This window comes from Dendrobates tinctorius, unplaced genomic scaffold (assembly GCF_039654945.1).
Source record: "Dendrobates tinctorius isolate UK_male_01 unplaced genomic scaffold, ASM3965494v1 ptg000095l, whole genome shotgun sequence".
NCBI lineage: Eukaryota > Metazoa > Chordata > Amphibia > Anura > Dendrobatidae > Dendrobates > Dendrobates tinctorius.
The window spans coordinates 16286323-16313701 of record NW_027361763.1 but is presented as its reverse complement, the minus strand read 5'-3'; the positions used below and the strand labels follow the sequence as shown (position 1 = coordinate 16313701).

General features: G+C 42.5%; 1 protein-coding gene across 2 annotated transcripts in view; it reads right to left on the bottom strand.

Annotated features, from left to right (window-relative positions):
* The window catches only part of GFRA4 (GDNF family receptor alpha 4), a 575713-nt gene extending 548597 nt beyond the window's left edge, over nt 1-27116 (bottom strand). The window contains exon 1 of one of the 2 annotated variants that reach the window (XM_073586752.1): nt 26457-27116. In XM_073586752.1, coding sequence (XP_073442853.1) covers nt 26457-26505 — 49 coding nt within the window. In that variant the 5' untranslated portion in view covers nt 26506-27116. The remainder of the gene's footprint in view (nt 1-26456) is intronic. The other variant, XM_073586751.1, reaches the window with a different exon arrangement.
* Nucleotides 27117-27379: the final 263 nt, after the last annotated feature.

The following is a 27379-nucleotide window of genomic DNA, read 5'->3' as shown; positions in this document are numbered from 1 at the left end:
GATACATTGTAACAATCCCTGATTATATTCATCCTGCACTGATACATTGTAACAAACAGCTGATTATATTCATCCTGCACTGATACATTGTAACAATCACTGATTATAATCATCCTGCACTGATACATTGTAACACACCGCTGATTATATTCATCCTGCACTGATACATTGTAACAATCCCCTGATTATATTCATCCTGCACTGACACATTGTAGCAAACAGCTGATTAGACTCATCCTGCACTGATACATTGTAACAAACTCCTGATTATATTCATCCTGCACTGATACATTGTAACAAACAGCTGATTATATTCATCCTTCACTTATACATTGTAACAATCCACTGATTATATTCATCCTGCACTGATACACTGTAACAATCCACTGATTATATTAATCCTGCACTGATACATTGTCACACCCACTGATTATATTCATCCTGCACTGATACATTGTAACCACCACTGATTATATTCATCCTGCACTGACACATTGTAACAATCCACTGATTATATTCATCCTGCACTGATACAACAAACCAATGTAACAAACCACTGATTATATTAATCCTGCACTGACACATTGTAACAATCCACTGATTATATTCATCCTGCACTGACACATTGTAACAATCCACTGATTATGTTCATCCTGCACTGATACATTGTAACAATCACTGATTATATTCATCCTGCACTGATACATTGTAACAATCCCTGATTATATTCATCCTGCACTGATACATTGTAACAAACTGCTGATTATATTCATCCTGCACTGATACATTGTAACAAACTGCTGATTATATTCATCCTGCACTGATACATTGTAACAAACTGCTGATTATATTCATTCTGCACTGATATATTGTAACAAACAGCTGATTATATTCATCCTGCACTGATACATTGTAACAATCCCCTGATTATATTCATCCTGCACTGACACATTGTAGCAAACAGCTGATTATATTCATTCTGCACTGATACATTGTAACAATCCCTGATTATATTCATCCTGCACTGATACATTGTAACACTGCTGATTATATTCATCCTGCACTGATACATTGTAACAATCCACTGATTATATTCATCCTGCACTGATACATTGTAGCAAACCGCTGATTATATTCATCCTGCTCTGATACATTGTAACAATCCACTGATTATGTTCATCCTGCACTGATACATTGTCACAATCACTGATTATATTCATCCTGCACTGATACACTGTAACAATCCACTGATAATATTCATCCTGCACTGATACATTGTCACAATCACTGATTATATTCATCCTGCTCTGATACATTGTAACAATCCACTGATTATGTTCATCCTGCACTGATACATTGTCACAATCACTGATTATATTCATCCTGCACTGATACATTGTAACAATCCTCTGATAATATTCATCCTGCGCTGATACATTGTAACAATCCACTGATTATATTCATCCTGCGCTGATACATTGTAACAAACCACTGATTATATTCATCCTGCACTGATACATTGTAACAATCCGCTGATTATATTCATCCTGCTCTAATACATTGTAGCAAACCGCTGATTATGTTCATCCTGCGCTGATTCACTGTAACAATCCACTGATTATATTCATCCTGCACTGATACATTGTAACAATCCGCTGATAATATTCATCCTGCACTGATACATTGTAACAATCCTTTATTATATTCATCCTGCTCTAATACATTGTAGCAAACCGCTGATTATGTTCATCCTGCGCTGATTCACTGTAACAATCCACTGATTATATTCATCCTGCACTGATACATTGTCACAATCACTGATTATATTCATCCTGCACTGATACATTGTCACAATCACTGATTATATTCATCCTGCACTGATACATTGTAACAATCCTCTGATTATATTCATCCTGCACTGATACATTGTAACAAACCACTGATTATATTCATCCTGCACTGATATATTGTAACAATCCTTTGATAATATTCATCCTGCGCTGATACGTTGTAACAATCACTGATTATATTCATCCTGCACTGATACATTGTCACAATCACTGATTATATTCATCCTGCACTGATACATTGTAACAATCCGCTGATAATATTCATCCTGCACTGATACATTGTAACAATCACTGATTATATTCATCCTGCACTGATACATTGTAACAATCCGCTGATAATATTCATCCTGCACTGATACATTGTAACAATCCTCTGATTATATTCATCCTGCACTGATACATTGTCACAAACCACTGATTATATTCATCCTGCACTGATACATTGTAACAAACCACTGATTATATTCATCCTGCACTGATACATTGTAACAATCCGCTGATAATATTCATCCTGCACTGATACATTGTCACAATCACTGATTATATTCATCCTGCACTGATACATTGTAACAAACCACTGATTATATTCATCCTGCACTGATACATTGTAACAATCCGCTGATAATATTCATCCTGCACTGATACATTGTAACAATCCGCTGATTATATTCATCCTGCGCTGATACATTGTAACAATCCGCTGATTATATTCATCCTGCGCTGATACATTGTAACAAACAGCTGATTATATTCATCCTGCACTGATACATTGTCACAATCACTGATTATATTTACCCTGCACTGATACATTGTAACAAACAGCTGATTATATTCATCCTGCACTGATACATTGTCACAATCACTGATTATATTCATCCTGCGCTGATACATTGTCACAATCACTGATTATATTTACCCTGCACTGATACATTGTAACAATCCCTGATTATATGTATTGCACACAGGGGTCCATATATTTTTCCTGGACAGGGGTCTCTTCTGTCTGTATCCACCACTGATTGTAACAGATTAGTGCTGCCTTTATTCTGCACTGATACATTGTAACAGACTCTCAGCACAGAACTGAGCACTGATGGCTTTAGTTGACCTTGTTTTCTGTAGACTGGACACATTGTAGCCGCAGCCGTGTGTGGACGGTGTCCTGGGCAGCAGCTCCTTTTGCAGTCCCCGGATGACCTGCAGCTCGGAGCTCCCTGATTTGTGACATCCGTTCCCTGACAGCCATCAGAGAGGTGGCGCCCCCCGTATATTGCAGTTTTCCCCAGGACGCTCCCGCGTCCTCACTCTGGTTACATCCATATGGTTTGCGCTGGTCTCCCCATGACTCGTCACTCCTGACACAGGAGCCCGCCGGATGGTGGGGCGTCACTTGTACGATCTCTTCCTGTAGGCACATGAAACCCCCTCTGGTCGCCAATCCCCCAGCACTCCCACTACTCCTATCACCAGGCAGTATTGGGGGTCTGCTCCGATATGCGATTATCATCTCTGGATTTTCCAGCTGCACCAGAATGTTCCCCAGATCCTGGAATAAGAAGCCGAACTATGAGATAATCTCCAGTTATCCGTCCCGGCCCCCGGTGACTCCACAGAAAGGGGTCTGGGGGCCCCAGATTCCTAATGGGATATTCCAAGCTTGAGGGCCTGTTCAGGCAAGTGTTTAATGGCCTGTGTGATGTCTGTGCTCCATGGACCACCCACAGAGAGCCCACAGCCCCTTATAGACAGAACCCGCAGTGTGCCATACAGTACCTGGCTGTAGACCAAACCCTACAATGTAAAGGCAATGAGGACGAGCACACGGGGCGGCACACCGAGCTAGTCACATCCGCAATTTACAGGCGCAAAAGGCCCAATTTCTAATATGGCCGTATGAATCCGGTCTAAGATGTCACCAACCTTCTGCTTAACTCCAGCTGAACACGACCAACTATCCAATTACAGTATATCTCTCCAGCCCTACGAGATCCACCATCTTCCTCCAGTCCACCTTACCTTTATCTCCAGTCCTAAAGGGTTGTGCAACTATCTTTCAACCTCGCCCTACCTACCATGTTTCTCCAGCCCACACTTCCTACCATTTCCCTCCACCCCACCCTACCATTTTTCTTCAGACTTACCAGCCCTACCATTTCTTTCCAGTCCTACTCTAAATAACATTTCCCTCCAGACTTACCAGCCCGAACATTTCCCTCCAGCCCTAATAAGCCTACCTTCTCCCTCCAGACCTACCATCTCCCTCCAGCCCTACCAGACCTATCATCTACCTCCAGCCTTACCAGACCTATCATCTACCTCCAGCCTTACCAGACCTACCATCTCCCTCCAGCCCTATCATCTACCTCCATCCTTACCAGCCCTATCATCTACCTCCATCCTTACCAGCCCTATCATCTACCTCCATCCTTACCAGCCCTATCATCTCCCTCCATCCTTACCAGACCTACCAGCTCCCTCCAGCCTTACCAGACCTACCAGCTCCCTCCAGCCTTACCAGACCTACCAGCTCCCTCCAGCCTTACCAGACCTACCAGCTCCCTCCAGCCTTACCAGACCTACCAGCTCCCTCCAGCCTTACCAGACCTACCAGCTCCCTCCAGCCTTACCAGACCTACCAGCTCCCTCCAGCCTTACCAGACCTATCATCTACCTCCAGCCTTACCAGACCTACCATCTCCCTCCAGACCTACCATCTCCCTCCATCCTTACCAGACCTACCATCTCCCTCCATCCTTACCAGACCTACCATCTCCCTCCATCCTTACCAGACCTACCATCTCCCTCCATCCTTACCAGACCTACCATCTCCCTCCAGCCCTACCATCTCCCTCCAGCCCTACCAGACCTACCATCTCCCTCCATCCTTACCAGACCTACCATCTCCCCCCATCCTTACCAGACCTACCATCTCCCTCCAGACCTACCATCTCCCTCCATCCTTACCAGACCTACCATCTCCCTCCAGACCTACCATCCCCCTCCAGCCTTACCAGACCTACCATCTCCCTCCAGACCTACCATCTCCCTCCATCCTTACCAGCCCTACCATCTCCCTCCATCCTTACCAGCCCTACCATCTCCCTCCATCCTTACCAGACCTACCATCTCCCTCCATCCTTACCAGCCCTACCATCTCCCTCCATCCTTACCAGCCCTACCATCTCCCTCCATCCTTACCAGACCTACCATCTCCCTCCATCTTTACCAGACCTACCATCTCCCTCCAGCCTTACCAGACCTACCATCTCCCTCTATGCTTCCCCTTCCTACTATTCCATTTCAGCCCTATTAGACCTTTTCCCTCCAGCATTCCCCTACCTGTCATTGCCACCAGCCCTGCAGGACTGACCGGCCACCACACCACGTATGTGTAGCAAGGTCCGCCGAGTCCTCCTTCTGCCCTTCTCATGACTGACTACCTTCCCCTTACAGTACTGCCTCTCTCTGAGGCTGCACTTCTAGTGGCACTAATTGGAGCTAATTCCAAGAGTGGACATCTTCCCTTTTCATCTACTTCTGGATTTAGTAAGAAAAACTCATTTTTTCCGTTCTCAACCTTAGTTTCTTTTTAGGACAAAAAACTGCTCTTCATCCTCGGCAGCTGCCTACAACACCCTAACCCTTGTTTTTTCCAGAAACCAATTTACAGAATGGAATTTGTAGAATATTTGCAAAACCTTTTTTCGCCAACTTTTTTAAAAAAATTTTTTTTTGGGGGGGCGAATATTCTAATATATATATATATATATATATATATATATATATATATATATATATATATATATATTGTAATCATTCTAATAATTAAAGCTACAAATATTTTCCTTTTTTAGTAGATGTCTGACGTGTATAGAAATTGCAATTTTTAACAGCTAATCTAATTCATTAAACTATATTTTGAAAACTTTCCCAAAAGGCTCTATTTATTTTTTTGCAGTTATATATATATATATATATATATATATATATATATATATATATATATATATATATATATATATTATAATTTTTTCATTTATTTTTTTCCCTTTTAGTTCTTTGGTAAAGGAACACACACATACAGTGCATGTGAAATGTCCCCATTGTCTGTGCTCCTCAGGCCCCCAGCCCGCACGCCCCGGGGCCATCACCCCTGACCCTAATTTGCAATGCAGAGGATGAGCACACAAATTGATTATCGGTTTCCTTCAGCAGGACGAGCGTATGACAAAGAATTGATTGTCAATGTCACTTTCCAGCGTGGTCCCTGACATCCATCCCGCTGCTGCGGTTTAACCGTTAAAGCCCCAGACATTACTAGAAATGAGCAATTAAATTTGCAGGAGCCTGGACCATCGGTCACTTTGGGGGTTTCATGGCCCCTGGAGCAGATCTGTGTGACCTTCCTCCTCAGAGCTTCTACTGATTAGTAGGCCTGCCCAGACGTAACGCCATCTCTGGACTTACTAATCAGAAGAGGCGCCAGCAGGTAGGACGAGGTTCGCAGCGTTCCCGTCCGGTGGCCACGGACTACTGATGGGGCTACTGCACCAAAGGTCCTGCACATCGTTTTGCTCAACTCTTTCTAAAAGTATAAGGAGAGGAAAAGAAAATGATTTGCCATTTAGGAGATTTTTTTTTTTTGTATAATTCCTTTAATCCAGATTAATCACCCAAAAAACTGAAACTGAGGCACAAAAAAAAAAAACTAAAATAAAAACTCTGAAGACTAAGCAAAAATTAGTAAAAAGTGATATCCATGTTTTGAGACATGCAAACAACAAAAAAAAGTTTACAAACTTTTTGGGGTCTTTCCAAATATCCAGAACATTTAAAAATCTGGCATAAAGAGTTTTTAAAGGGGTCATCCAACAACAATAAAACAAACTTCATCTCGTCTTTCCCCTGAGATCCTGTATTAAACACTTTAACCCCCAGAGCTTTTTTTCGATTTTGTGCTTTTGTTTTTCGATCCCCCTCCTTACTTTTTCTTTTTCAATATGACCGTGTGAGGGCTTATTTTTTGCGGGACGAGTTGTGCTTTTGAACGACACCATTGGTTTTACCATGTCGTGTACTACAAAACGGGAAAAACATTCCAAGTGTGGTGAAATTGCAAAAAAAGTGCAATCCCACAGTTTTGTGTGTGTTGTTTTTTTTACTAGGTTTGCTAAATGCTAAAACTGACCGGCCACTATGATTCAAAGAAACCAAACATGTCTAGGTTCTCTTTTATCTAAGTGGTGAAAAAAATTGCAAAGTTTGCAAAAAAAAAAAAAAAATTGACATTTTCTGAGACCCGTAACATCTCCTCCTTTTTTCGTGATCTCCGGTTGGGTGAGGGCTTGTTTTTTGCGTGTCATGCTGATGTTTTTAATGATACCATTATGGTGCAGATACGTTCTTTTGATCACCTGTTTTTGCATTTTAATGTAATGTCGCGGCGTCCAAAAAACTTAATTCTGTCGTTTTCATTTTTTTTTCTCGCTACGCCGTTTAGTGATCAGGTTAATCCTTCTTTTATTGATGGACCGGGTGATTCTGAATCCGGTGATACCTAATGTGTAGGTTTGATTTTATTTTTGTTTTATTTTGAATGAGACAAAAGGAGGGTGAATTCAACTTTTTCTTATTTTTTTTATATTTTTTAAACCCTTTTTTTTTCACTTTTGGCATGCTTCAATAGTATACATGGGAGACTAGAAGCTGCCATAGCGCAATCAGCTCTGCTATATACAGGCAATGGTCAGATCGCCTCTACATAGTAGAATTACTGATTTGCTATGAGCGCCGAACACTGGGTGGCGCTCACAGCAGTCCGGCACTGACAACCATAGAGGTCTCCAGGAGACCTCGGGTTGTCATACCGACACACCGGTGACCCGCGATCACGTCACGCGGGTCACCGGTGTGCATATTTCCGGCACTATTACCTTAAACGCCATTTAAATGCCGCTGTCAGCGTTTGACAGCGGCATTTAACTAGATAATAACCGTGGGTGGATCACGATTCCACCCGCGGCTATTGCGGGCACATGTCAGCTGTTCAAAACCGCCGGAGCCCAGATCAAAGGGAGGGGGTCCGACATTGACGCAAATATACGCCCGATGTCGGAAAGGGGTTAATACTCCATTATGCCATCATGTCACCACTGCAGCCAATCAGTGGCCACATTGGGTCAGTGCAGCCAATCAGTGGCCATACCTCTCAGCACTTGTGCTTGGCAGCAGCAGTCACATGCTGGCCGCGGGGAGGACCACAGGAGCATGAGAGCTGGATTGGAGGAGCAAAGACAGATTGTATCAAAAACTGTCATTTTTACATATTGTTTTATAAGTTGGATAACCCCTTAAATGCTGGATAAAATTAATTATTTACTTTTTTCTGACTACCTACATGGTAATGTAACATAAGCTTTTTTGCCTAAACATCTGCTTCCAGTTTAGAGGTCAGGAAAGATATTCATTATCCCGGGTCAATAATAGGATCTTAAAGGGTCAGAAGCCCTGAAAACCTCCCCTCTCCGATCCCCAGGGGGGCGCTTTTCCCATGGCTACAGAGTTAAAACACAAAACGCGCTAGCCCTCCTAGATGAGAATGTGTTAACACCATATGCTGCAGTGCCGGAGATGCCGGTGGGATTTGGAGAAAAAGAGTACATTATTTGTGAGCAAAACCTTAAACTGGAAACCAGCAAAAAAATGCAAGTTTAGCAAAAAAAAAAATGAGCGTGTTGAGGTTTACTCCGCTATTAAGATGAATTGCAGGCAGCAGAGGGGAAAATTGATTCTAATATTGTTAGACTCGGAAATAAAGACACTGACTGTGTAAGTAAAAAAAAAACCTCAAAAGACATAAAAATCCCAAATATCATTGATCTATAAAGAGATTCCAGTAGAACAACCCCCCCCCACCTCCACGTTCTGCACTTGAATAGTTAATTAATACGAGTGAATCACAGTGATAGACATCAGGACAATGAATTCATTTACATTCCAATCCGTGGCAATCGATGCGGCTCTTCACCGACCGAACGGCTGGAAGGAAATAACATCTTGCCATTTTTTTTAGGTGTAGTATTTTACATGGTGCTCTTTAGATAAGCAAAGCAACCTGCTAGCTATTGAGATACATTGCCCAGAAAATATGTGTAACATTCTGAGATCTCCTAGGGCTGTGTTGAATAATTCTGTATTTTGTATTGAATATTTATTACTTTACTACATTGTATAAGATGCTATACCGCAGTGTATCGCAGATCATTCTGTTCCCATTCGCACAGACTCTGCAGCTCCTGCACCTCTCCATGACTTGAATCTGTATATTACTGCATCGCAGATCAACCTATTCACAGTCGCACTGACTCTACAGCTCCTGCATCATACTATTAAATGAATCTGTGTATTATTGAATCATAGATCAATCTATTCACAGTTGCACAGACTCTGCAGCTTTTGCACCTCCCCATCCCATAAATTTATGTGTTAGGCCACATGCACACCTTTAGTATTTGAGGTTTTTTTTACCCCAGTATTTGTAAGCCAAAACCAAGGGTGGGTGAAAACTGTTGCAAATGTTTCTATTATGCTTTCCCTCTGACCGTTCCACTCCTGGTTTTGGCTTACAAATACTGGGGTAAAAAACTCTCCAAATACTCAATGTCTGCACATGGCCTTACTTTATCATTCTACTTAGTCACACTGACTATGCAGCTCCTGAACTTCTCAATCACTTGAATCTGTGTGTTACTGTATCATTCTATTTACAGTTGCATTGATTCGGCAACTACTGCACCATACTATTACTTGAATCTGTTCATTAGTGTACCTATTCACAGTTGCACAGATTCTGCATCTCCTGCATCATCCTATTACTTGAATCTGTGTGTAAAGGGGCCTTTACACATAGCGAGATCGCTAGCAATATCACTAAAGCGTCACCGATTTTGTGACGCAGCAGCGATATTGCTAGCGATATCGCTATGTGTGATACTTACCTCCGACCGGCTCCCCCGCTGTCTGTCACTGATCGTGCAAGATCGTGCCGCTCCATTTCTCGTTGGGCGCTTCCTGCTGGCGCCAACGAGCGACGCGTGGACGCGGGCGGGAGGACGTCTTCGTCGCCGTGTCTGAAAGGTAAGTAACGGCCGCTGTATCGCTGCTGCATCGCTGCTGAGATCTGCCTGTTTGGCAGCTCACTAGTGACCATTTAGCGATGCACCAGCAATACTGACCGGGTTGTATCATTGTCGGGATCGCTGGTCCATCACTAAATGTAATGGGGTCTTTACTGTATCATAAATCAATCTATTCACACTTGCACAGACTCTTCAGCTCCTGCACCTCCTGCACCAAGCTAGTACTTGAATGTGTGTATAATTATCCACACACCAAGACTACCACTCCCATTTTCTATGTCCTTTTGTGCTACAGTTGTATACCACAATTAGATTTAGGCTGGAGTCACACACAACGATGAAAAAATCAGTCCGATTTTAACGGTATGAAATCGCACAAAGGTTTCTTGTCCAGGGATCCGTCTGTCATCCGAATTTCCGGCCATGAACCGATTTTATTCGCATCTAAGCATCCGTTTGACTTCCAATGCCAATGCCTGATGCTCTTTCCTGTGACCTGGAGAAGTGTTGCGATTTTATCGCAAGTCACACTTGGGGTCCGTTTGTAATCCGATTTTTAATCGCATCCATAGACTTGAATTGGCGAGTCCGATCCGAAAATCGGTGACAATCGCAGCATGCTGCGATTGTCTAAGTCCGAGGAAACGTTCCGTCAAAAAATCGGATGATGGGAGCTGCCCCATAGAATAACATTGGGACGAATGCAATGCTATTATTTTTTTTTTTTTTTTTTTTTTTTTTTTTTTTATCGCATTGCATTCGTCCGATTTTTTTTTTTTCGCTAGTGTGACCCCGGCCTTAGACCTTCCTTTCCTAATCTGTAGCGATTAAGTGATGAGTGAGTATGCTCGTTACTCGAGTTCTCCAAGTATCTTGGGCGTGCTTGGAGATTTAGGGCAGTTTCACAGGTCCAGATAATTACGGTACCGGAGCTATCCGTGTCCGTACTTATGCCATCCGTGTGACATCCATGTGCTATCCGTATGTCCATGTGTACCACGCGTGTGCTGTCAGTGTCTGTGTTTTTGAAAAATTATTTTCAATGTTAACCCTTTGACTTTTAAAAACGCACACGGATCGCACACAGACAGCATCCGTGTGCAGTACATGTTTACACGGACCCATTGACTTGTATGGGTCCGTGTGATCCGTGCTGTTGCACAAAAACGGACATGTCAGCGTGTTTTGCACACGGATACATGGTCTGTGAAAACACGCTGACATCTGCATAGACCCATTGATTAGAATGGGTCTACGTGTGTCAGGGTCTCCGGTACGTGAGAAAACGGTCACTACACGTACCGGAGACACTGACGTGTGAAACTGGCCTAAGGCCATGTGCACACGCTGCGGATTCTGCTGCGGTGTACAGTACCATTATTCCTTATGGGAAATGGAAACCGCAGTGCAGACGGTGCGGATTTTTCTGTGCGGTTCTGCCTGTGGTTTCTAATCCGCAGAAAGAATTGCAAACTGCACTTAGCACTTTATTTCTTCTGGTGGAATGGATGAACCGCCTTTAGGGTGATTCCTCCTCTTTGTTCAGCTGCAAGCATAGGGCACTGTGGCAATTTGCACATTCCTGGCATTATACATCATTCACATCTAATGTCTGTGTTGGCAACTACATTACACAATAGCACTTTAAATAACACATATGTGGGGTGATTTTTCCTTTTTTTTTTTTTTTTTTTTTTTAAATTTTTTTCCAGCTGGGAGTATAATTAATTAATTAATAAATATATATATATATATATATATATATACATACATACATACATACACACATATATATATATTATTATTATTATTATATTTTTTTTTTTTTTAAGTGATTTCTTACTCATTTTAGCTGGGAACAACTTTTTTTTTACGTTGCACTTGATATGTTTTGCACCTTGATTACTGTTTTCTGATCGGTTATTTGATGAATTTATATTTTTTTATAATTTTTTATTTTTCGGCATGTACTCACTCGGTATGAATTAGCACTTTACACCTGCATATCATTGATGTATATATTTTTGAATCTTTTTAATTTTTTTATTTTTTGTCTTTCTGGTGCTTCTTTATTATTTTTTTATGTTATGCTTGTGCGTTATACAGTGAATAGGAAGTTATCAGGAGAAATATTTATTATAGTGGGTCCAATAATTCTTCTCTCTATTTGTTTTTATACTTTGGTGTCGTGTTGTGGATACAGTGTTATTTAACCATTTATTAACCAGGGGAAGAGTCTTGAGGAGATCATTTGCATATTCCCAGTGCCTTCTGGGATAAGTGAAGAGTCTCCGCGAGCTCAACGATCACTGGGTTTTGGCCGTTGCAGCTGAAAAGAGGAAATCGGAAAAACCGCGCGCCTATCGGCGTGCGAAATTTGGCTCATCTTTCATCGTTTTTAAGAAATCTCAAGATGGAAGAGGCCAGGAGCCATTTGGTGAGCTGCATTTCTTGCTACATGTTCACAGATTTACCAGTGGAAAAGCCAAACTTCACATGCCACAAATGCAAGCTTGTGACCCTGTTGGAGGTTGAAGATCATTAAGGAAGGTGAAGAGTTCTTGGACAGAGCAGAATTATCTCTTCATGTTACAGAAAGAGAAGAAATTCGAAGTGCACCTGAAGAAACAGAGGAATGGAGACATGCGACCCAGAGAAGCAGGAGGATCAGGAGGCAGTCAGCACCCATACTGCTCAGGAACCAGTACCAGGCTCTCACGCAGGAAAACGATGAAGAAATACATCAGGATAAGACTTTGCCAACAAACAACAACCTTGTACGCCCTCAGAGTCCTCCTGGATGGAGAAAGAAAAATGTTGTGAAGAAGAAACGGAGAGTGGTGGTCATGGGGGATTCCCTGCTGAGAGGAACAGAGGCCGCTATCTGCAGACCGGATATAACTACAAGAGAAATGTGCTGTCTTCCAGGTGCAAAAATTAAAGATGTGTCTGACAGGATATCAGGACTCTTCAGACCTACAGATGACTACCCATTCCTGCTACTACATGTGGGGACAAATGACACCGCAAGAAACGACCTGGAAACCATCTGCAGAGACTTTGAAGACTTAGGCAAGAAAGTGAAAGAACTGGGAGCGCAGGTGGTCTTCTCTTCCATCCTCCCAGTGGATGGCCATGGAACAAGGAGGTGGAATAAGATTCTGCAGGTGAACAACTGGCTACGTCGATGGTGCCGTCAGCAACGATTTGGATTTCTGGATCACGGAGTGAACTACTTATACGATGGACTACTTGCTAGAGATGGGGTGCACCTTACGAAGACTGGAAAGCATGTATTTGGAAGTCGCCTTGCTACACTTGTAAGGAGAGCTTTAAACTAGAACAACATGGGAAGGGAAGCAAAAGACCAGAAAAAGCCATACACCTGACAAATGCTATTGAGAACTCTGCTATTAGAAGTGGAAAGGAAGAACAAAGACGAAAGAATCTCTAATTAATAAAAATATTGGAGAAAGAGAAACCAATCACAAACTAAAATGTTTCTATACTAATGCACAAAGCATGGGCAACAAACAAGGAGAATTGGAACTACTAACACAGGAAAAGAAATATGATGTCATTGGAATCACTGAAACTTGGTGGGACAATACACATGATTGGAATACAAGACTAGAAGGATACAACTTATTTGCAAGAAATAGACTTGATAAACCAGGAGGGGGTGTCGCATTGTATGTTAGAAACGCGTATATCTGCACAGAGATTGAAGCTTCAGAGACTGGGAGTTCTGTGGAAACTGTTTGGGTAAGAATACAAGGACAGAACAATGGAAAGGACACCATTGTAGGCATTTACTACAGGCCGCCTGTGCAAGCCGAAGATATAGATGAACTCTTTATGCATCAGATGGCCAAGTTCTCCAAAAAATATGACATAGTTGTCATGGGAGATTTCAACTATCCAGACATTTGTTGGGAATCTCTCTCAGGCAAAACTAACAGGTCAAGGAAATTCTTATCCTCTCTTGCTGACAACTTTATCTTCCAAAAGGTAAGGGAGAAAACAAGGGGAACTGCTACCTTGGATCTAATCCTTATAAACAGGGAGGAAATGGTTGAGGAGGTAAAAGTGGCTGGGACCCTAGGAGGTAGCGACCATGCTATTTTAGAATTTTGGATAACTAGAGGTGGAAGACCTGTGAAGACTCAGACGTCAAGGTTAGATTTCAGAAAGGCAGATTTTAAGGGATTCAGAAAGAGAATTGGAGGGATCCAATGGCTGGATATCCTTAAAGACAAAAATGTCCAGGAAGGATGGGAAATCTTGAAAAATGAAATTCTCAAAGCACAGTTGTTAACAATTCCGAAAAGAGGGAAGAATAGGAAGCATTTAAGGAAACCAGGATGGATGAACACAGAACTTAAGCACATGCTAAAAAGGAAGAAAAAAATGTTTAGATATGCCTCCCTCTTTCCATTTTATAAAGAAGAATATAATGCTGTCTGCAGAACCTGCAGGGCACAAATCAGATTAGCTAAAGCTGAAAATGAGATAGTGAGGAAACACTTAGCTAACCTAAATGAATTCAAGTCTCCAGGTCCAGATGAATTACACCCCAGAGTACTGAAGGAGATAGCAGAAGAAATTTTTGAATCCCTCTCCATAATCTTTGAAAATTCTTGGAGAACAGGAGAAGTGCCAGAAGACTGGAGAAGAGCAAATGGTGTTCCTATCTTCAAAAAGGGGAAGAAGGTGGACCCAGGCAACTATAGGCCGGTGAGTCTGACTTCTATACCAGGAAAGATCTTTGAACAAATTATTAAACAACATGTATGTCAATACCTGGATAAGAATGAAGTGATTAAACAGAGTCAGCATGGGTTTGTAACTAATAAGTCATGTCAGACTAACTTAATTTCCTTCTATGACGGTATCACTGATTGGGTGGATCAAGGAAATGCTGTAGATATAGTATATCTTGACTTCAGCAAAGCATTTGACAAAGTCTCTCATACAATCCTTATTGAAAAAATGACTAAGTATGGAATGGACAAGGCAACTGTTAGGTGGATTCATAACTGGCTTAGTGATCGGACCCAAAGAGTGGTCGTAAATGGCTGCACATCCACTTGGAAGAATGTCTCAAGTGGGGTACCACAGGGCTCTGTCCTGGGCCCTGTATTGTTCAACATCTTTATCAACGATTTAGATGAAGGAATTGAGGGTAAACTGATTAAATTTGCTGATGACACAAAGCTAGGAGGGATAGCTAATACTAGAGAGGAGAGAGAGATGATTCAAAAAGATTTAAATTAGCTGGAGAAGTGGGCAGCAACTAACAGAATGGTTTTTAACAGGGAGAAATGCAAAGTACTACATCTGGGCAATAAAAATGAAAAAAGTATATATAGAATGGGAGGAATAGGGCTAAGTGACAGCACATGTGAAAAAGACTTGGGTATACTAATAGATCACAGACTGAATATGAGTCAACAGTGTGATGCAGCAGCAAAAAAGGCAAATGCAATTCTAGGATGTATTAACAGAAGCATACAGTCTAGATCACGTGAAGTCATTATTTCCCTCTACTCCTCTTTGGTCAGACCTCATCTGGAATATTGTGTCCAGTTTTGGGCACCACATTTTAAAAAAGACATCAACAAACTGGAGCAAGTTCAGAAAAGAGCGACCAGAATGGTGACCGGTCTGCAAACCCTGTCTTATGAGGAAAGGTTGCAGGATTTGGGAATGTTTAGTTTGCAAAAGAGAAGACTGAGAGGAGACTTAATAGCTGTCTACAAATATCTAAAGGGCTGTCACATTGTAGAAGGATCAACTTTATTCTCATTTGCACAAGGAAAGACTAGAAGCAATGGGATGAAACTGAATGGGAAGAGACACAGATTAGATATTAGAAAAAACTTTTTGACAGTTAGAGTGATCAATGAGTGGAACAGGCTGCCACGAGAAGTGGTGAGTTCTCCTTCAATGGAAGTCTTCAAACAGAGGCTGGACAGACATCTGACTGGGATGATTTAGCGAATCCTGCTTTGAGCAGGGGGTTGGACCAGATGGCCCAGGAGGTCCCTTCCAACTCTACGATTCTATGATTAATAAAGGTCTTTTATCACTATTATGATTCACGTCCCATTTTTAAACCTTCACCCCTGTGGATTTACCTCTTTTTTTTATATATGATTACCGAATGGTCTGCCATTCAATTATTGTAGCAGAAGAATATTTTATTTAAAGGAATATCAGTTTTCACAGGGGCCTTTCTTGGATCCTGTTCATTTTAAAGCAAATGTGAAGTCAAGTTTTCCCTTTGTAAACCATTGCTTTGAGGTTAGTAGACTTTTTATCTACTTCCCTACAAGCCCTCTCTATAACAACCCGGGATACCTTGGAAAAAAAGTTTGAACTTGCCTTTGCAGTATGGTAACGAGCACTGAGCAGTCCAATGGTGGTCTTCAGTCCCTACTGAGGGCTTCCTCTATGACTGCCCTGCTGCCTCTTATTTGGGTCACTTCCTTTACGTCCTTCCCTCAACCTTTGAAATTTCGCACCGGCGCCTTTGAGCAGAACACTGGCTCATGTGCAGAAAGTCTGCGCAAATCGCGCATGCGCTGGTCTTCTATTCGAGCCAAGTCGCGAGATTTAAAAGGCTGTGTGTATGTAACAGGGGGCATCATCCACATAAATCAGAGGTGAAGGGGCATCGATGGTAGGTTCAGGAGATGCCTCAAGCAGGGTCATGCCTATCACACCGCACAACATGACCCTCTGATTCGAAATATTGGTGACTTTTTGGATGACATAGGAGATGTCATCCGTTAAGACAGAGGCAAGGGGGCGTCATTACCGGACATAGAGGGCTTCGTGCATGGTCTGGAAATGACCATGATGACAGGATCCCTTTTGGTAGATCCTTGCAGACTAGTGCAGGACAACATTGTAGTACCCAGGGATATGGACACGTTTAGAGATACGTTGGTGGCTTTCAACAGAAAACAGGGAAATGTAAAATTATATATTTAGAAAGAGAAAATAAAAGCCACCATTGTGCACGGAATGAAAATAAAATGGCTACAGCTGCCATTGAAAAGCAACTGAGGATGTAAGTGGAGAGAAAACTGAAAAAATAGAAATCAGTGTCAGGCAGCTGCTGCTAAAGCATAAAGATTTACGGGATGCATAAAGGATTGATTCATCCACTTTATCCTATACATTAGTAAATTGGAAGGATCAGACAATCCCTTTAAGTCAAAATTCCCAAACAGAGTACGAAAACGGGTTTTTTAAAACTGGACAATATAAGTCCTCTACATTTTATTAATCTCCGAGCAGCTTTCAGGTGGAGAAATACCATCAATTCTTGAAGATCGTCTGCACTGCATTTCTATAATGGGGAAAAAAAGAAGGAAATCTAGGGCATAAAGCTTATTATAAAGGCTTTATGTTATGTGTGATGGCTCAAAAGTGCACAATTTGCAGACAAAGCGTGGGTATTTCCAGTAGTTTGCAGGCAGGGACATGTTTTTACAGCACAGCGTCTCCAGGTCCCGTGGTAATAGACCCTCTACATCAAGGATGACAAGTGGACTGGCTAATTTATATTTTCCTGTAAGGATCCATGGAGAGCACCAAGTCCAAACGTGAGGCATGATAACCTCCGAGACTCTGAATATTCATGGTGAACACTGGATTCCTATAATAAGTTCAGCACTCTATTCCCTCGACATTCCATCCTCTTCTACTAATTTTCTTTCCTTGAATAATCGTGCTCTGGTAAAAAGAGACAATGTAGAGTAAATGAAAAAATATGTTATCAAGAAATTCTGAATCGCAAGGCTTATTTTTACAAAACTGGAATAAAAAGATTTACAGACCAAAAACAATGGCCCACCGTCTTCCTTTATCTCTGGGGGGAACTCTTTCCTATCGAAGGCTCTTATATGCAATGCTCCAGAAATAAATGCAAAGCAGTCACCTGCAGAATGAAGTCAACAGTCCCACCTATGAGGTCCCCAAAACGGCTGTCTACACAGGTTTCTCGATTGGGTACTCCTAGACACGACAACTTCATCAAAAGCCTCCTTTGTCATGTTGAGAACACTGCTACAGTTGTCCACAGATGGTTTTATAGGTTTTTAAAATTCCAAGTCATGGTGAAAAACAGGAGAAACGGTACACTTGAGAGGAAGTACACCAAACTCCTCCTCTGTTCTGGCAAGAACCCTGAAACAGCTGTCTACACATGGTTTTTTCGTTTGGGTACTCCTAGACCAGACAACTTCATCAAAACCCTCCTTTGTCCTGTTGAGAACACTGCTACAGTTGTCTACAGATGGTTTTATAGGCTTGTTAAAATTCAAAGTCTTGGTGAAAAACAGAAAAAACAGTACACCTGAGAGGAACTACACCAAAGTCCTCCTTTTATCTGGCAAGAACCCTGAATAAACTGTTTACAGATTGGTTTATGGTTTTGTTAAAATTCCAAGTCATGATGAAAAACAGGAGAAACAGTACGCCTGAGAGGAACTACACCAAACTCCTCCTCTGTCCTGGCAAGAACCCTGAAACAACTGTTTCCAGATTGGTTTATGGCTTCGTTAAAATTCCAAGTTATGGTGAAAAACAGGAGAAACAGTACACCTGAGAGGCGCTACATTACAGTACTCATCTGTCCTGGCGAGAACCGTGAAACAGCTGTCTACATATGGGTTAATGGTTTCAATCCATGGTGAAAAACAAGAGAAATAGTACACCTGGGAGGAAATACTTACAGTCCTCCTCTAGATCCTGGTGAGAACCCTGAAACACTTGTTTACTGAAGGGCGTCTTTTGCATTTGGAGGAAACTGCAATTTTGCCAATTTTCTAGTGGACATTGCATGATAGATTTATCCCCTTCACTAAAGCGAAAGCCTCCTTCCAGTAGGGATCTAATCTATACACTTTTTTACTGCCTGCAGGTCTCGATACTTGAAACTATATCTTTGATTGTTAGTACCCTCCCCATATCCCACCCCCAGAGTGGTTTTATGTAAGCCTGAAACTTTGGCGTAAATTTTGTACCATTTTTTAACCTGTATTTTTTTTTTTTCTCTAAAAAGTTGCAAAACAGGTCAAAAGACAAAAATAAAGACCATTTTTGACTTTGCACCTAAAATTTATGAAATAATAATATAATAAATAAAAAAAAAACTATTAGAGCATATTAATGTACCCAGAATTTGAGCTACTTCATGCTTTTTTTTTTTTTTTGTATGATAAAATATTGACGATGATGACACCATTTCCCGGCACTGGTTCATGTTCTGTTTCTATTTCCGAGACCTCCGAGCTTTCCCTGTAACAGGACGCTGGCAATATCTGATCCATTTGTGAATGTTTTAGGAGGCTGTGCTTAGAATTCACACAGTCACACATCCGCACTTTTGGGCGATCTCCTAAATTGTAAGCTGCTTAAATCTTAAAAAAATAAATAATAAAAAATAAAGTAATAATATAAAATATATATTTTTCGCGCCGCTATATGAATATATAATGCAGAGAATATAGTATTTATTATGCTGCAGTCATAAGCGGACACTTCCCAGCTCTCCATAGCTGGAAGGCGCTGCCCCGGTAATGATAGTCACTAATGTCCGTGAGTGAAAGTCCAGAGGAAAGGTCGAAGGGGCTTTTATGCTCTATTAAATTTTTTTATGTCCACCCAGATGGTCAGGGTAGGAAGCACAAGTAATAAATTCTGATTGATTGGGTGTGTTATAGCCAGGACGTGAGGGATGAGAAGCCACCATGGAGGCTTCCGGGGCAGTTGAGGTCATTCATTTTGACTTTTCAGGATGCAAATGTAGCCTTAGAATTCTTAGGAAGCTCAAAACTCTGGAAGAACTTTGACCAAAGTTTTGGATTTGGTTCAACATTCTAGCAGGCAAGTTCGAAACTTGGCCCACGGGATAGAACATTGCAAAAGTAACTGAATAGCTCCATATTCCATAGTCAGTATCGAGTCTACAAATTCAACACGAACCATACAAGCATAAGGCACAACTCCCCAAATAGGCTCAACGTACAAGAAAGCTAAACCTTAGAGAACTGTGTTTATGGCCATCATTCTTTCTCCAAAACCCTAACCCAACCCTGACGACATCACCATGGCCTGCTGGGTGATGTCACTTAATGTGGAATACTCTACCATTAGCTTCAGCAATCCATGTAGGATAGAAGTGGCCCCTCACTTTTTCAGCTCATCCCTGGAGACAACCATTATTTTCCTACATATCATGAAGAACTCAAGTCTAGATGGCTCTGATATGGTATGGGTGACACAGGCCGGCCATGCCTCTGCAATTATCTATCTATCTATCTACAGTTGTGCTCAAAAGTTTACAAGCTGCACCTGGGACGTACTTGGACGTTCCAACATGACAACGATCCAAAACACAAGGTCAAGTCGACCTGTCATTTGGCTACAGAAGAACAAAGTGAAGGTTCTGGAGTGGCCATCTCAGTCTCCTGACCTCAATATCATTGTGCCACTCTGGGGAGATCTCAAGCGCACAGTTCATGCTAGACAGCCCAGGAATTTACAGGAACTGGGGGCTTTTTGCCAAGAAGAGTGGGTAGCTTTACCATCTGAGAAAATAAAGAACCTCATCCATAACTACCACAAAAGACTTCAAGCTGTCATTGATGTTAGAGGGGGGGCAATTCACAGTATGTGAACTTTTAATCAGGGTCATTTGGGTGTTTTGGGTTGTCATTATGATTTAAAAAGAGAAAACACAGTAGTTTGACAATAAATGGCTTCACCCAACCACTAACCATGAGTGGAGAAAGAGTTTTGGTGTTATCATTCATATTCTCTGAAAAAAGTCAAGAAGGCAAAAATTCTGTCAGGGTATGTAAACTTTTGAGCACAACTCTCTATCTATCTACAGTGGGATATAATAGTTCAGGCACCCCTGGTCAAAATTACTGGTATTGTGAAGAGTTGAGCAAGTTGACGATGAAATGATCTCTAAGAGGCCTAAAGTGAAAGATGACACATTCCCTTTGTGTTTTAGGCAAAAGAAAAAAAATATAATTATTTACATTTTAAAAATTACAAAAAGGAAAATGGGCCAATGCAAACATTTGGGCACCCTGGAAGGTTTATGTGCTCAGATAACTTTGACCAATGTTTCAAACCCTAATTTGCCTGTGAGTTATGACTTGTTAACTATCATTGCTAGGAAAATCCAGGTGATGCAAATTTCTCAGATTTATAAAAACCTAGCCTACTCTAACCTTGTGCCAAAAATTAGCAGCCATGGGTTCTTCTAAGCAGCTGTCTAGCACTCTGAAAATAAAAATGATGGAGGACCACAAAGTAGGAGAAATCTATAAGAAGAGAGCAAAGTGTTTTCAAGTTGCTCTTTCCTCAGTTTGAAATGTAATTAAGAAATAGCAGTTACGAGGAACAGTGGAGATCAAGATAAAGTCTGGAACACCAAGCAAAATTTCAGTGAGCGCTACTCGTAGGATTGCTAGAGAAGCAAATCAGAACCCCTGCTTGACTGCAAAAGATCGTCAGAAAGATTTAGCAGACTCTGGAGTTGTGGTACATTGTTCTACTGTTCAGAGACAACTGCACAAATATGACCTTCATGGAAGATTCATCAGCACGGTGGCTCAGTGGTTAGCGCTGCAGCCTTGCAGCGCTGGGGTCCTGGGTTCGAATCCGACCAAGGACAACATCTGCAAGGAGTTTGTATGTTCTCCCCGTGTTTGCGTGGGTTTCCTCCGGGTACTCCGGTTTCCTCCCACACTCCAAAGACATACTGATAGGGAATTTAGATTGTGAGCCCTATTGGGGACAGCGATGAAAATGTGTGTAAAGCGCTGCGGAATATGTTAGTGCCATATAAAAATAAAGATTATTATTATAGAAGAAAACCTCTCCTGTGTCCTCATCATAAAATTCAGCACCAGAAGTATGCAAGAGAACATCTAAACAAGCCTGATGCACTTTGGAAACAAGTCCTGTGGACTGATGAGGTAAAAAAGAACTATTTGGCCACAATGCTCAAAAGTATGTGTGGTGGAAAAAGGCACAGAGTTTCGAGAAAAGAACATTATTATCTTTCTACTCATCTATCAGCAGATATATATACTGTATTTGTGTGTGTGTATATATATATATATATATACATATACAGTGGGGAAAAAAAGTATTTAGTCAGTCAGCAATAGTGCAAGTTCCACCACTTAAAAAGATGAGAGGCGTCTGTAATTTACATCATAGGTAGACCTCAACTATGGAGACAAACTGAGAAAAAAAAATCCAGAAAATCACATTGTCTGGTTTTTTTTTTCATTTTATTTGCATATTATGGTGGAAAATAAGTATTTGGTCAGAAACAAAATTTCATCTCAATACTTTGATATATCCTTTGTTGGCAATGACAGAGGTCAAACATTTTCGGTAAGTCTTCACAAGGTTGCCACACACTGTTGTTGGTATGTTGGCCCATTCCTCCATGCAGATCTCCTCTAGAGCAGTGATGTTTTTGGCTTTTCGCTTGGCAACACGGACTTTCAACTCCCTCCAAAGGTTTTCTATAGGGTTGAGATCTGGAGACTGGCTAGGCCACTCCAGGACCTTGAAATGCTTCTTACGAAGCCACTCCTTCATTGCCCTGGCAGTGTGCTTTGGATCATTGTCATGTTGAAAGACCCAGCCACGTTTCATCTTCAATGCCCTTGCTGATGGAAGGAGGTTTGCACTCAAAATCTCACGATACATGGCCCCATTCATTCTTTCATGTACCCGGATCAGTCGTCCTGGCCCCTTTGCAGAGAAACAGCCCCAAAGCATGATGTTTCCACCACCATGCTTTACAGTAGGTATGGTGTTTGATGGATGCAACTCAGTATTCTTTTTCCTCCAAACACGACAAGTTGTGTTTCTACCAAACAGTTCCAGTTTGGTTTCATCAGACCATAGGACATTCTCCCAAAACTCCTCTGGATCATCCAAATGCTCTCTAGCAAACTTCAGACGGGCCCGGACATGTACAGGCTTAAGCAGTGGGACACGTCTGGCACTGCAGGATCTGAGTCCATGGTGGTGTAGTGTGTTACTTATGGTAGGCCTTGTTACATTGGTCCCAGCTCTCTGCAGTTCATTCACTAGGTCCCCCCATGTGGTTCTGGGATTTTTGCTCACCGTTCTTGTGATCATTCTGACCCCACGGGGTGGGATTTTGCGTGGAGCACCAGATCGAGGGAGATTATCAGTGGTCTTGTATGTCTTCCATTTTCTAATTATTGCTCCCACAGTTGATTTCTTCACTCCAAGCTGGTTGGCTATTGCAGATTCAGTCTTCCCAGCCTGGTGCAGGGCTACAATTTTGTTTCTGGTGTCCTTTGACAGCTCTTTGGTCTTCACCATAGTGGAGTTTGGAGTCAGACTGTTTGAGGGTGTGCACAGGTGTCTTTTTATACTGATAACAAGTTTAAACAGGTGCCATTACTACAGGTAATGAGTGGAGGAAAGAGGAGACTCTTAAAGAAGAAGTTACAGGTCTGTGAGAGCCAGAAATCTTGATTGCTTGTTTCTGACCAAATACTTATTTTCCACCATAATATGCAAATAAAATGGAAAAAAAAACAGACAATGTGATTTTCTGGATTTTTTTTTCTCAGTTTGTCTCCCATAGTTGAGGTCTACCTATGATGTAAATTACAGACGCCTCTCATCTTTTTAAGTGGTGGAACTTGCACTATTGCTGACTGACAATACTTTTTTTCCCCACTGTATGTGTGTATGTATATATATATATATACACTCTATATAGGCCCAGTGGGTTGGAGGGAGCACTTGAAGCTTTACTGCAGCTTCCTCCTCTCTATTACATTGCATATAAGGGGTTGAGCCAATAATTTCATGGCCTCGGGGTCTTTCCTTGCACAAGGTCCTGTGCTGTCGATATTCTCCCCATCTGCACAGTATATATGTATCCACCATCAGACATGTATCTGCACTGGAGCCCAGCAGGTTTCCAGATTCACTTTCCCCTTAAAAATCATTCAATTTCTATGAATGAGAAACTTTCCTGCAGACAGGGATCTGTGTGTCCTGTAAGCGCAGAAAAGCAAAGTCTCATAGACAGAAGGATTATTCGCAGCCATCTAGTGTCTCCTACAGGCCGCGCCGCCTCTGGCTCTTGTAGGTGTAGAACAAAGCAGCAGAGACGCTCTATGGGCATCTGTCCGGATACCGATACATGCGGACCGTATAAGAGTCCAGCTCCAGCAGCCACAGGGTTAACCCTGGGAAAAATTAATGAAACGTCTCGTAATCCAGTAAAAGTTTTTTATTTAGCTAATAACCAGTAAACTTTTACTAGAACCCCAAACCATCACCACCACCACTACTATCATCCATCATCATTATCATCATCATCATCCTAATTTTTTTTGGAATTCTTTTATTATTTCTGTTTATATTATCATATTTTGCACAATTACATTTTTGCTTATTTTTATTATAGCTTTTATTTCCTTAAATCATTTTAGATTTTTCTTCTTTTTTTACTATTGGCCCCCACAAAACAATAACAAAATAATAATCCTGCTTATCGCCCTGGGGCTGTGAGTTTGACCATCCAGCCTCTATAATGAGGGGCTTATCCTCCTCTCAGACATCATCGTCCAATCCCCCCGATCACGTAAAAAGTATAACACGAAGGAGAATAAATCCAATTTCAATCTGCGCCAATTACAGGTGCGTTCACACTGGGAGGGAGCCACTAATCCCTGCTCGTACTCTACAAACAAATGGCAATGGAAACTCATGTTAAAGTCTCACACCATGTCCCTTTCCTGTCTTCATTATTCAGGAGGGAGCTGCGTACTTTGCATTTCTCCCTAATAGCTATTTTTTTAGCAAAGAAATGGCTGTTAAATAGATTGTGAATTTGCAATGTGTTGGTTGAGTAACCTCATCTTGTGGAAAAATGATTATACAGCAATGTGGAGGGAGCGGGAGAGAGAAAAGGGGGAACAGGAGGGGGAGCAGGAGAGGGGAAAGGGGGAACAGGAGGGAGAAGAGAGGAGCAGGAGAGAGAAGAGGGAACAGGAGAGAGAAGTGGGGGAGGAGTAGGAGAGAGAAAAGGGGTAGCAGGAGAGAGAAGAGTAGGAGCAGGAGAGGGAAAAGGGGGAACAGGAGGGAGAAGAGGAGGAGCAGGAGAAAGAAGAGGGGTAGCAGGAGAGAGAAGAGGGAGGAGCATAAGACAAAAATGGGGGAACAGGAGAGAGAAAAGGGAGAGCAGGAGAGAAGAGGGGGAGCAGAAGAGAGAAGGGCAGCAGGAGAGAGAATTGGGAGAACAGGAGAAAGAAAAGGGGGAGCAGGAGAGACAAAAGGGAGGAGCAGGAGAGAGAAGATGGGAAGCGATAGAAGGATAAGGGGGGAAGAGGAGGGAGAAGAGGGGGTGCATGGACAAAAAGGAGAGCAGGAGAGAGAAGAGGGGGCACATGGAGAGAGAAGAGGGGGAACAGGAGAGAGCAGAGGGGGCAGCAAAAGAGAGAAAAAGGGGAGCAGGAGACGGAAAAGGGGAGCAGGAGAAGGAAAAGGGGGAGAGGAGAGGGAACAATGGGATCAGGAGAGAGAAGAGGGGGGATCAGGAGAGAGAAGAGGGGGGATCAGAAGAGAGAAGAGGGGGGATCAGGAGAGAGAGGAGGGGGTGACAGGTGGGAGAAGGGGGAGCAGGAGGAAGGTTTAAATCTTAGGCTAGGGAGAAAGGGGTTCAGCTTGTAGAGGATCTGGGGGGGACACTGGAAAATATATGATTGGCTGCTGTCCGCTAGTGTCCACAATGATGAGCAGATGTGTTAATCTTGATGCAGCAGAGCTGAGTTTGTCATCTGCTATCCCTTTGTATTGGCTGTTTTTTTTATTTACATGCGACTGCTGACAAAACTCTTGCATTGAGAAGTAGTATTTAAAAGGTTACTTATACTATGTAATGGGGCAGGATGCATTGTATCTAGCGGATAGCGATAGCTGTGTGCAGAAGTTGGTAACATCTACAGTAATGGGGTATAACAGGAAGCCAACATGTGAGCAGAGAAGACCCCAGACCCAGAGCCTTATGAATTATCTAGACCTGCCTGCAGGCAGTGAGAGCAGCTCCATCCTCGCACACTGGATCGCACACATATGTAGATGTAGCAGAGCCGGTGGTGGTGCAGCACCAAATACACAGTTCTGCAAGAAACTCAGCTCTGCTAGATCTCTACCTATTGAAATCAATACAACTGAGGTTAACCCCATCCAGTGCCATTCTGCCTCTAGAACCTCCTTGCTCTCCGTTGCTGCTGAGAGCTGTGCCAGTGGCTGGCAATACACACAGACCTGCAGACAGAGAGGGTGGCACTGCCAGTGTGCCAGGCTCCAGAAATCCAAGCATGCATATCCCAGCAGGGTGCCAGCTGTGTGCACAGAGGGGACTTACCACAGAGGAGCAGGAGCAGGACACATCCACACAGCCTGGCTGGGCGCATGGTGCAGGTGATGAGGACCCCTGGCTCAGGGACTGGGCTCTAGGACTGCTGGGCACTCAGGCTTCAGCTCTGCAGGTGTTTAACTCACTCTCTTCCCAGCTCAGCTCTGCACCTTGTATTATACACATCCCCCTTTTAGATCCAAGCTTCAAAAAAAAAAAACCCTCAGCGATCCAAGAGGATGAAATGTGGGGATGAGAAGTTTGATTGCACCCCCTGCTGCAAAAACTTCAGCCTCAAATCACCAGCTCAGGGCTTCATTCAGTGCTGGAACTTTAAAGGGCTCCCAAATCCTTAGATCAGGAGAGGATCCCCTCAGTGGGGGCTGCTGGGACCCTGCTGTGGGCAGAGTGCCTCCTTAGATCCTCACAGCCAGGGATGCACTGTATCCTTCCAGGAGATGAATCCTGGGCTTACGATGGGGGGTCTCCTCTAATCCTCCAGGGGGCTCCAGGCTGCAGTTAGATGCCCTTATTGCTGGCTCCTCACTTGCCTCCTTCTTCTTGCTCTTCCCACATCCTCAATGCCATGTAATGCAATCCCTCTCCAGCATAGAGCAGAGCTGCTGTCACTGTGCTCAGCTCTGGAGGGTTTAAAGGGACAGAGTCATAAACTGGAGCAGCAGCAGCAGCACCTCCCTCACTGGAGCATCACCATCAATCACATGGAGCTCTGCCTGCACTCAGCATCAGCCTCTGCGCACAGGGCTGCTACCTTTAGATTGCAAGCTCATGGGGCTGCTCTCTCCATGTGATGTAGAGCACTTTTCTTCATGCCCATGTGGAGTGTAAAACTCTGCAGACCACAGAGGGGGATGAGCTGTCTGATATAGCAGAGCTGAACATGCTAATCTCTCAACTGCACAGACATATGG